General features: G+C 38.7%; 1 protein-coding gene across 5 annotated transcripts in view; it reads left to right on the top strand.

The window, feature by feature from the left end:
* LOC126458007 (prominin-like protein) overlaps window positions 1–11,638 on the top strand; it is a 517,920-nt gene extending 506,282 nt beyond the window's left edge. For all 5 annotated transcript variants that reach the window (XR_007585562.1, XM_050094783.1, XM_050094784.1 and 2 more), the window contains one exon: window positions 9,894–11,638. Coding sequence is in view for 4 of the 5 variants with exons in the window: in XM_050094783.1 (XP_049950740.1) it covers window positions 9,894–9,912 (19 nt within the window). In the remaining variant the exon portion in view is untranslated. The remainder of the gene's footprint in view (window positions 1–9,893) is intronic.
* The last annotated feature ends 1,151 nt before the right edge of the window (window positions 11,639–12,789 follow it).

Here is a 12,789-nt window from a genome sequence, read left to right as displayed (position 1 = left end):
GCTGCCTTGATTAGAATCTCTTGGTAATGGATAAATAATACTAAAACTGCTGTTAGCAGAATGTTAGCCCTCCTTGTCTCATTCAAACTTATGAAATTTCCTTAAAATACTTAATGAGTCATGTTTAGAGTTGGTTTGAAAGTGTTGTATCCATTGAAATACTTGGGCCTTCCCACACATTGTTACACTTGACAGCACAAAAACTGGCTGCCCCTAAGAATTCTAAGTCCAGCCTTCTGCACAGTCCGGCAACACTGTATGATGAAGAAGTGTCTGGAGGAACTGTTATCTTCCACTTGAGTTGTTACAGTTTTGTATCTGCTCATGTAAACATTGGACAATGCAGACAAAGAGTTGCTGGTTGAGTCCACTCATTCCTTTACCTTTTTTATCCACGTTTCGGCTGTCTGCTAAAGGTATCAATCAGATGAAACCTCAAAGATAATTTGCTTCAGTTTCTGACCCATCAGTAATAGCAATGCCGTCCAGAAAAGAGCTCATAGTTGCCACAAGGTCGGAACAGTTCATGGTAGTGTGTTTATTCACCCTAAAACGCCCACTGGTCCACTCAACACTCTCTGCCACCTGACCAGATGAATGTGGTGTGTTGTGGTGCATCTTGCGAAAGTTTCTATTCTCGCATTGCTAAGCACAAATTTGTTTCTTATTCTATGTTGATTTTCCGCACAAAATAACTTTGATAAACAGAGCAAACACTGTGCAGTATACAACATACTTAAGTTACAGCGAGGGTATTTATCAATTGTTGTTCTCTTAATTGAAGTTCTAGTGTAGGTCTTGAAGTTACAAATTGAATTTTGTATACTTGTATCTTATGAACATTGTTTAAGCATTATAAAATAGCCGCAAGTGGAAAAGGTTCACAATTTGTGAAATATTGGTAGCATTGGGTTTTTAATAAAGGGGTGAATGCAGCGGAGGCTCCTTGAAACATTCGATATTTGTGTGCAGGCAGATCACATCAAAAAAGGATTTTCTTGTGTCAAGAGAGATCATTCTGGCATGAAAAACTTTCTACCCTGAAGAAGTCTCAATAACTGATATGTGATGAAGGGTGACTATTTAACCTTCGTGTGACATTTGCATTCAATATCCAAAGTTCAGAAGTCAAGTGCAGGAGTACTGCAAGCTCTAATTCAAAGCAACAAAACCCAGAGGGATGACTATTATTGCATTTTTGTTTGAATGTCATCAGTTCGCTCATTGAGCATTATTGACAACAAATGTCAAGCACGATGGACACACCTCTGTGGAGGAGCTTTTAATATGCAATACCCTTTTTGTGCCCCCAGATGCAAAATATTATCTGTTCACACTGCCCTTTGATAGAGGAGAGATCTTTTGTTATGGCTCGGCCTTTCATTTCTTCTTAAGAAGTTAACATAAAGACATCATAATTCATCATCAGTAACAATATTGCTCAGGAATGCTCAATTAGCAGACTGATGACGCTCAAACAAAAATGCAGTAATATTCACCCTTTGCTTTATATTATGCTGAATTAGAGGATCCAGTGCTCCTACACCCAGAACCTTGCCAGTTGAATGAAAATTTCACACAATTTTTTAAATGGTCACAGTTCATCACATATGCCAATCTTTGAGATTTCTTAAACATGGAAAACTATTCCTGGCAGAAAGATCTTTCTTGAAACAAGAAAATCCTTTCATGACAAAGGAAAGCCCAGAATGGAATTCAACAATATTATGAAAAGGACAGTTGCTACACACCATATAGTGGAGGTGCTGAGTCGCAGATAGGCGCAAAAAAAAACATCATTGGAAAGTGAGCTTTCGCCAACAAAGCCTTTGTCAGAAATAGACAACATAAACATACACACTCATGCAAATGCAACTCGCACACACATGACCGCAGTCTCCGGCACTAAAGCCAGATCCAGGCAGCAGCGCATGGTGGGAGAGGCAACCAGGTGGTGGGGGTAAGGTGGAGGGGGAAGGATAACAGGGTAGGGGTAGGGGACAGTAAAGTGCTGCTGATGCGAGCATACAGGGACGAGGTGGAAAGAGGATAGGAGGGTAGAGCAGCTAGGTGCAGTAGGGAGGTTAGATTGGGGGGGGGGGGGGGGTAGCGGAAAATGAGAGAAGTAGAGAGACTGGGTTCATTGGTGGAATAGAGGGCTGCATAGTGCTGGAATGGAAGTAGCTGCACAATTCAGAAAAGCTGGTGTTAATGGGAAGGATTCAGATGGCACAGGCTGTGAAGCAGTTGTTCAAAAGAAGAACGTCGTGTTCACAGGTGTGCTCAGCAATGGGGTGTCGAGCTGTTTCTTGGCCGCACTTGGTTGGTGGCCATTCATGCGAACAGACAGCTTGTTCGTTGTCATGCCCACATAGAAAGCAGCACAGTAGTTGCAGCTTAACTTGTAGATCACATGACTGTTTCACACGTAGATGATGATTCTGACTCGACTAGAATAGGTGGCGGTGGCGGTGGCGCTGTTGGTGAGAGGACGTATGGAACAAGTCTTCCATCTAGGTCTACTACAGGGATATGAGCCATCAGTCAAGGGGTTGGGAGCAGTGTTTGTGTAAGGATTGAGAAGTATATTGTGTAGGTTCGATGGATGGTGGGATACCATTGTGGAAGGTACGGGAGCGATATTGGGTAGGACATTTCTCATTTCAGGGCATGACAAGAGGTAGTTGAAACCATAGCAGAGAATGTAATTCAGTTGCTCCAGTCCCAGTTGGTACTGAGTCATGAGACAATGCTCCTCTGTGGCTGGACAGTGGGACTTTGTGCGGTGGTGGGTGTCTGGAAAGATAAGACAAGGGAGATCTGTTTTTGCACAAGGTTGGAATGGTAGTTACAGTCTGTGAAAGCCTCAGTGAAACCTTTGGTATATTTAGAGAGAAACTGCTCGTTACTACAAATGCGCCAGCAATGGTTGGCTAGGCTGTATGGAAAGGAGTTCTTGTTATGGAATGGGTGGCAGCTGTTGAAGTGGAGATTCTGCTGGTTGTTGGTAGGTTTGGTATGGACAGACACAGATGTAGCCTTCTTTGAGGTGGAGATCAACATCGAGGAAGGTGGCTTGTTGGGGTTAAGTAGGATCAGATAAAACAAATGGGGGAGAAGACGTTGAGGTTCTGTAGGGATGTGGATAGTGTGTCTTCACTTTTGATACGGATCATAAATATGTCATCAATGAATCTGACCAGCTGAGGGGGTTTGTGATACTGAGTGTTAAGAAAGGACTCCTCTGCATGGCTCATGAATAGGTTGGCATAGGAGGTTGCCATGCACTTGCCCACAGCCATACCCTGGATTTGGTTGTAGGTAATGCCATCAAAGGTGAAGCAATCATGGGTGAGAATGTAGTTGGTTATGGCAACAAGGGATAAGGTTGTTGGTTTAGAATCTGTTGGGCATTGGGAAAAGTAGTGCTCAACAGTGCTAAGGCCATGAGCATAAGGGACGTTAGTGTAAAGGGAGATGGCATCAATAGTGAGGCTTTCCCAATGCCCAATGGATTCCGAACGAACAACCTCCTTCCTAGTTGCCATGACAAACTATATCCTCTCACCCGCAATTACTTCTTTTTGAAAGACATTACCTCATAAACCAATTCAGGGTACGGCTATGGGCACCCAAATGGTACCAATCTATGTCAACCTATTCATGGGCCATCTAGAAGAATCCTTTCTAAACACCCACAACCCTGAACCCCTCACCTGGTTCAGATTCATTGATGACATGATCTGGATCGAGGGCGAGAACACCCTTCCATATTCCATTAGAATCTCAACACCTTCCCCACCATTCATTTCACCTGGTCCTACTCAAACCAACAAGCCATCTTTCTTTTGTTGATCTCCACCTCAAAGATGGCTACATTGGTACCTCTTTCCATATCAGTACCTCCATTTTGACAGCTGTCACCCATTCCATACCAAGAAGACCCTTCCATACAGCGTAGCCACCTGTAGCCATTGCATCTGTAGTGATGAGCAGTCCCTCTCGAAGTATACCGAGCGTCTCACTGAGGCCTTCACAGATCATAATTACCCTCCCAACCTTGTACAAAAACAGATCTTCCTTGCCTTATATTTCCTGTCACCCACCACCTCACAAAATCCCACCACCCTGCCACAGAGGAGCATCCTCTCACGACTCAGTACCACCTGGGTCTGGATCAAGTGAATTACATTCTCTACCAGGGTTTTCAATAACTTTCGTCATGCTCTTAAATGTGAAATCTCCTACTGAATATCCTTCCCACCCTTTCCACAGTGGTATCCTACCACCTACCAAAACCACACGTTATAGTTGTCCATCCCTACACAACCCCACTCATAGCCCCTTGCTTGATGGTTCATATCTCTGTAGTAGACCTAGATGCAAGACCTGTTCCGTATGTCCTCCCACCACCACCTACTCCAGTCCGGTCAGAAACATCACCTTCCTTTGAAACCAGTCATGTGATCCACAAGCTAAGCTGCAACTACTGTGCTGCTTTCTACGTGGGTATGATAACCAACAAGTTGTCTGTCCGCATGAATGGCCACCGACGAAGTGTGACCAAGAAACAACTCGACACCCCATTGCTGAGCACACCTGCCAACACGACGTCCTTCATTTCAATGACTGCTTCACAGCCTGTGCCATCTGGACCTTCCCACCAATACCAGCTTTTCTGAATTGTGCAGGTGGGAACTCTCCCTGTAATATATCCTACATTCCCATCAGCCTCCTGCCCTCAACCTTTGCTAGTCATCGTCCTTACCCATCTAGGCCCTTCCCTGTTCCCATTCCAGCACTACACAGCCCTCTGTTCCATCAACAACAACACACCCTCAGTCTTTTTACTTCTCTCCTTTTCTGCTAACCCCTTCCCTCCGCTCTCTGTCTAACCTAGCTGCCCTACCCTCTCTACAGCTCGTCCCTGTATCCTACCACAAGCAGTACTTTACTGTCCTCACCCCTACTATCACTCCCCTCTATGCACCAGCCTTCTCCTTATCCCTACACGGTTGCCTCTCCCATCATGCACTGCTGCTCGCGGTCCACCTTCAGTTGCCAGAGACTGTGGTCATATATGTGAGAATTGCATTTGTGTGTGTGTGTGTGTGTGTGTGTGTGTTTGTGTGTGTGTGTGTGTGTGGTGTTTATTTTTGATGAAGGCTTTGCTGGTTGAAAGCTCACTTTCTGACAGTTTTATGTTGTGCCTAACTGCGACTCAACACCTCCACTGTATGGTGAATAGCAATTGTCCTTTTCATAAAATCCTTTTCTGATGTGATTCGTGTGATAGCACTTGCTCCACACATGACACAAATGTTTCAAACTGCCTCTACTGCTTTTACCCTTCTATTAAACCAAAAGTGAACAATATGTTGCAAATGTTAGGCTTTTGCCACTTGTGACTCTATGTTATAATGACAATTGATGGATACAGTCACAGTAACTGATGCATATTCTGTTACTGCACAGTGTTCACTTGGTTTATTGTAGTTATTTTGTGGGGAAAGTCAAAACTACAATAACAGTTGATTTTTTGGTTACCAATGTGAGAGCCGAAATGTACAAGAGATGCACCACACCGCATTTTCCTGGTCGGACAGCAACTTGAGACAAGCAGCTGGTGGTAGGTGAGCCGTTGTTGGTAGCCACTGCAGAGCAAGCGTTCGAACAAAAACTGTTTTGATCTTGATGAACCCGTGAGCTCTTTTGTGGAAGGTTTTGCTATTGCTGGTGGGTTAGAAAATGAAGCTAGCAGTCAGGTGAAATGCAGTTAAAGAAATAAATTAATGTGTTGACTCTTTCAAGTACCTTAGCATCTACAATGTGCATTGTAGACAACAAGAAGAAATAGCACTCTAACAGTTACAGTGGAAGACAATACTTCCTCCGGACACTTCCTCATCCCAAGGTGTTGCCAGATCGTACAGATGGCTGGACCTGGAATTCAGAGGAATAGCCAATTTTGTGCTTTCAAATGAACGTTTTACTAAATACTTCATCAGCCCAGAACAGATGACCTATGTGTGTGCCCTTGCCATCAATAATTTCAGCAGGTGCAACAGCATCGCAGCTCAACCTTGGAACAATGAAAATGAGTTCCCTATTGACATATTCAGTTACCTGTTATGTCAGTATTGTACCTTTTCAACATGTTCATCATAGGATTATTAATTAGTAACAATGGTACAATGCTACATGGGCCTGTTAAGATACTGGGGTCATTAAAAAGGGCATTTTTTTTTTTCATAGGAAATGTGGTATTTTTTACTAGTGGAATGGACATCGCACAAGGACATTTAGTTTACAAATGTAAAGTCATAGACCATATCCTGATATCTAAAGAAATAAATGTGTGTGTGTGTACGTGGTGCCATCTGCAGGTTTATGCTAAGAATATGTTTAATCGTAGTGAAATTCAGCTGTTGCTCATACTTAAGATCACCCAGTGTGCCATTAATTAAGTGATCATAACTAGTAACTGATCAGTACATAAGACATAACAGATTTTAATGAACATGCTCTGCTGGAAACTTGGTACCCTTCGAATGGCTTTAATGTGCGTTTAATCTCAGTGAAACAGTTTTGGAAATTTTGTGTTATTTGCCATGGTAAAGGATGGACTCTCTTATTAGTAGGAAATGTAACTTTTTCATATGTTTTGTTTTTGAAGTTGTCTTGTATGTCATATGAAATTCGTAAAATATACTGCTACTGCTGAAGTGGGAAAAGCTTGAGAGTGGATTCATAATACACTATCAATTTCTGTAAAACATTGCATAAAATCAGTTAGTGTGAGATATAGTGCATTTTGTGTATTTCATAATCTTCCAAACTTGAAATCCACGTAGTTTAACAAGAATGATTAACTGGCCAACTTATCTAATTGAAATGCCTTTTGTTCAAATTAACACAGTTATGAACAGTATTTCTCAGACGTAGAAAATGTTGGAGGAGGGTTATGTACTCATGTGCGACATTTCACGGTAAATTCTTTTGTAAGTATATTCATAGAAACAAGCAGAATGTTGGAGCAAGCCGAATGTAAAAGGATTTGTACATAAAAATACTTAACTAATATTCCTGTGTGCTCTTCATAAACTTAACTAACCTTTGCATCATATTAACCTAGTATAATTCCCACTTTCTATCCTCTGTACTAACATGCATGAACCTTTGCTACATACAGGAAAGGTGAGGAAAAAAAATCTGTTACCTTGTCAAATTATTATAACAGCCAACCACCATATTTAGCTTTTGGAGATAATATCCACTATCCCCGGCTTCCTCGTGTCACCCTCAGTACTCAGGATTACGTAAAAGTGAGTATGCTAAGTTTCTTTGTATTTCTTATTAAGTCAATTCCTACTTTTCTTAGTGTTTTTATCCATTTCCAAGACATTTCTCATCTTGTTATATTAAGGTACTGGCCAGCAATAGTTTCTGCATTTAATGTTTTGGGAATTGTGTTTAGTACAGTTTATAACATGTTAAAACACACTCTTTCTTTGTGCTCAACTGAGACTGTGTGAGAGGAAAGAGGAACTGGGCAGGAGTGAGCTGAAGGGGGGCAGGGGGGTAAGCTGCAAGAGAGAGGGAAAAGAGTGTAGCAACAGGTGCACATAAGGAAAGTTGCATGTAGTACATGATGAAATAGTATAGGAGGCATGGTTTAGGAGGGAGCACAAGGTGTTGAATTGTTTAGTGCAATTCACTGAATCTGTACCATTCTTCTGTATGGAAGGAAGATCACTTAACTACATAATGTTTGGATGTTCGTTGTGATCTATTTAAAGTAATTTAGTATTGCAGAACAATACCATAGCACTATTGTCACATGGTGAGTGCCCCAATAAAAGACTGTTAGGCTTGAAGCAATAGTGTTGTAGATATTTTGAAGAAAATGGGTGGAGTGTTTTGGCATAGTGCTATGAATATTTGCTACATTTTTCCCCTTATACTCAAGGGCACCCTGGTGAGTTGCAACAAGTCTAATCTTGCTTGGCTGCCTAAATGAGTGTATCCAGAGCCATTTATCATGAAATAATAAAACTATTTCGCCTTTTGTTGCTATTCTCCTTGCAATTGAAGTTGCTGGATGACTCTGGGTTCTAAGAACTTCCAGCGGAGTTCTACCTTCATGATGTTTTTTCCTCATGCTACTATTCAGTGTCAAAAAATACTGAAAATGTGAATATAGGAAGCATACACATGTATCTGAATGTTACCTGCCTGGCAGGAAAATATGTCCAAATCCCATTCTGACTATATCAGTTAGGCACCAATTATAAAGTGGTAGTATTGGTATGTTTGGCAATCAATAAATGCAGTCTTAACCGATATTTAGCAAGAAATGGTGCCACATTTCCTCCTCCTCCCTCACCCATCTTGCCCTTCCAGCACTAAGATCCTGTTTTTTGATTCTGATTTGTTTAATTGCATACTATAACCTATGACTGTTCTCAAAAATCTCTCTTTACAGAATCACAGTGATTGAAATGTGTGGATAGGTGGTTCCTAGTTTAGTTTGATGTTATGGAGAAATTTCATGTGGAAAGATTAACTTTGAGGTCACGGAAACAGCCAAAATTTGTACGCACATCTTTCATCAAAACATGTGCAGCCAGGTGGGGGTTGTGTAATGCTAGCTTTGCTGCAAGCCATGAAGTGATAGATGATTTCTTGTTTCAGTATTTAGAGAGGAAAATGAATGTTAACTGAAAAAGAAAAAAGTGTATCATATACTCTAATCACTGTGTTGCAATGTATTCTGTGGTTTAGTCATGATCATGAAGTTTTGCAAAGCTACACAATATGTTTACAAAATTGTAGTATAATGATATCTTTTACTAGTGGTCAGCTTGCATTTGTTTAATGCTATAATAGCTCCATTTTATAATTATAAATAATTTTGATAGCATTGCAAATATGTGAATATAAGAGCATGTTACAGAAAAAGTGGGTGCTTCAGGATTACAATTTCTTCTTACGCCTTCCCATCAGTTCCATTCCAATGTGTTAGATGGCAAAATTCACATTACATGTGCATCAGAATAGCTTGAACAGAAACTGGGGACTATTTATTCTCACAAAAAAGAAAATACAAAAAGGTCAAGTAATTACATATAGGGAAATACTGCCTTTCTGGACTGTTGCTTAAAGAGTTTTGTTCAGATGCACACTTCATTTTTCCAAAAAAAGGTCATGAACTATTGCAATTGAAATAAAAGGGAGCCTCTTTTTTGTATCTGATAGTTGGTGATACTGTTTGAAATATAACCACCATACCCAAATCTTCAACACAGCTTGCTGTGGTACTCCAAGTTTGTGGCTCGAGCAGACTGTAGATTTTTTTACTCCTTGCGGAACTTTCTGTTGACAGACACAACAGTGTCCCTAAATTGTTGATACCAAGGCACATTGCTCAGTTTACATGGCAATTATTTTCCATAATTCCTTCTAAATACACATTGTACTGTTGTAACAGATAAACATCTCGCATATTCCAACATAGAAAGCTCTCTTTTTGCTTTGGCATCTTGTCGAGGCACTGCACTCCTAATGACAACTGATGGCCACAGTGCAAACTTGATGAGTTTGTGGCTTTATTCATCCACCAATCATATTTGTACAAATAATTTTTGGAAAGTGTAGACCTTTGAAAATATATGAATCATTTATAGTAACCCAGTGTAAGAACAACTCTTTTACAGTAGCTCAATATCATAGAGATCACAAGATAAGATTTCTCAGTTTGGATTTTTATAGTAGTAATAATGCTCCTAGTACTACTACTACTAGTAGTAGTATTAATAATGGTAATAATAATACTCTTATATTTTACAGTAACTTAAATAGTTAATTGATCATATATTTCTCTGTTTTTTCAGTGACAGCAGCAGAAGATAAGCTGTACACACAAGAGAAAAACATTTTTAATTCCTGTGATTGTTTCATCCTCTGTAGCTCAAGTAGCTCCAGCTTTGTGGGCAGAGTGAGCACAATAAAGTCCATGTATCATTACTGTATTTTCAGAAGTTTTTAATATCTTATTGTTGCATTCAAAACTGTGATTCTGCAGGACATGCATTGCATTATTTTTAAAACATGAACAAAGTGATATGTACAAATTTGCCTCAGTGTAGCTGATAAATAGGATTAGTTAAATAAATGTTCTGAACTCTGAAATGAAATGTTAAATGTATGTTATATTTTAATGCATTGCGTGTTAATTTTCTTTTTATATATTTGAGGAAAACTGCTGATGGTGTATTTGCAGAAAATGAGTGTCTATGAAGTAAAATGGAGTAGCTGGAGAAAAAAAAAAATCTTGTCAACAAAGCACCAATAATCTTTACTGAACTTTTCAAGTGCTATAATGTTAAATTGTTTGACAACCTTTGAAATGTTCACATTTTCATGGCTAATAAATTCTGCTGAAGAAATAATTTTCAGAGTTCTGGCATGAAAACAAAAGAGAAGTAGTCATAGACAGAACATGCCACTTGAATAAAACATTCCTTTTGAATAGATAATAGTATTCATTTCCACATTCATTACCCATGAAACATAAACAGGGGATTTTCAACTGAAATAGGAAATTTATACTAATTTACCATGCCAGCAAATTATATCAGTATTATCATTTTATTTTGACGCACTTGTTAGTAACAAACCTCTAAACAACAGAAATTATTGTGCATTTAAAACTTATAAGTCTGTGCCACTCATGTGAAGTACATACAATTTTGTATGACTGTTAAGTTCATTTCATCACATTTTTAAGTTGTAAAGCTTTTGACTATTAATATTCACTTAAGTGCAAAATAAATGTATTAATATAGCCATAGTCCACTGAAATCAGCCATTTTATTTTCAATGTATTTGAATTCAATTGCTCATAAATTTGTAATTTATTTGTTGTAACTGAGATCCATTTGTATACGTGGACCTTACAAGAGGTGTTGTTGGAATACATATTGTATTAAAGACTGATGACTGGAATGGGCATTTGAGTTTGCATCTTTTATGAAGTAATTATTAATCTTTGTGTTCCTTGCTGCTTGCAGTAAATTGTGATGAAATTCATATTGTACTTTCATAATAGTAAAGTCATTATGTGTTGCTATTTATGTTAGACATACAAGCCATATATCTGTGTGCACAAAGAGGATAGTGACAATATCTATTTTACCCTTGTACACAATGTGCCATTGATACTGAATAAACATTTATAGTTTTTTAAGACTAGTTATTAATGATATAGAATAGGTTTTGTTTGTATTTGTTGTTTCATGAGCATTTTAATGTTTTTGTTGAAAGCTGCTGACATAGTCAAACAGTTCTTGATGAAGTATCTGCTATTTTTTCAAAAACTGAAACAGTGAAATATAACTGTTTGTAGTCTTCATTATTCAGTTAAGATTGTTGGTGAAGACCCGTTATTTCAGTATTTTAATATTCCTCTGTGAGTAGTTTGATATTGCATCACATTAAATTCTGTTTTTATTAATAGATGCATGTCAAATGCAAGTGCAAACCAAAAAAGAAATTTGTTATTTTCTCATTGTATGAACTAATGAGAAAGTGGAAACTTAATATTTGATAAAAATACATAATCTACATTTTTTTGAAAGTTTGTTCTTATTTCACTACCTAATTCCTATTTCATCCCATTGTATTTGCAAATAGATAAGGGACTATTTGTGCTTGTTACCTGTGACAAATAATGACTACAGTGTTAGTTAATAGCAGTGTAAGTTAGTTTTATACAGAAGTCATCTTAATAGTACTATGTCATACGTAAGTGCAGCTACTTCTCCATTAATATTTTACCGCTCTTCATGGGAGTTGTGAGCTCCATCAGTTTTTAAGCAGGACACTAGCTCCATCAGTTTTTAAGGAGGACACTAGATGGATTATGTATAAGTGATAGAAATCCATTGAAGGGGTAGCATATCTGAGGTGTTCACTTCATGCAAAGAAGTCTCTGCAGAAGAGAATGTGTGATGTCATTTTAACGCTGCTATAAGAGTATTTTGTTCAGCTGCTCTTATGGCTATGAGCTGATTTTGACACCATGATCTTTCTCATTAGGTATAAAGATAATACCGCCAGTAAACAACACAAAGGTGCAATCACACAAGTACACAGATTAATGAACCAGAGATGTAACCAATGTAGCTGTCGACAGAAGCTGTCAATTTTAAAAATGAATCAGACTTCTTAAAAATGGTGCTCAGCAACTCCAGATTGATAAAAACTATGCCAACTTGTTAACATATGTGAGGCAGAAAGTAAAAAGGGATGTCTTGTTGGTAAATTCAGTTGTTCAGTGTCATTAAAAAAAGTGGTTTACCACTAAACTATAAGTTTCTTTTCTTTTTTTTCAGTTTTAATACATTTTACCTTGTCCTCTACAAGCTACAATTGATAATAAAATAATTTCAAATAGATAAAACACTGAAATCTGTCATTAGTGTATGAATGTCAAGCCTACAAAAAGGTATCTCTTGTTGCTTGTGGAGAAATAACATGGGCTGACAAGAGGTCCCTTTTCGTTAATGCACTTGTCTAGTACGCATCACTTCGAAAACTGGTCTGTCCTGAATGCTAGCGCAACTGAGGCAACTATTACTGGTTTCTCTCAACAGATGAAAGTTTGCAAATGGTGACAAACTTTCTTTGTATTACAGTTTTGATATGGCATAACAAGTGCACATACCAAGCCCCTATCTGTTTTTAGTGCCATTTAAAGTCAGTTTTTTGTGTTGTATATGAAGCCAC

The sequence above is a fragment of the Schistocerca serialis genome, chromosome 2 (genome assembly GCF_023864345.2).
Source record: "Schistocerca serialis cubense isolate TAMUIC-IGC-003099 chromosome 2, iqSchSeri2.2, whole genome shotgun sequence".
Classification (NCBI taxonomy): Eukaryota; Metazoa; Arthropoda; class Insecta; order Orthoptera; family Acrididae; genus Schistocerca; species Schistocerca serialis.
The sequence above is the reverse complement of the archived record's forward strand: the minus strand, read 5'-3'. Positions and strand labels throughout refer to the sequence as shown.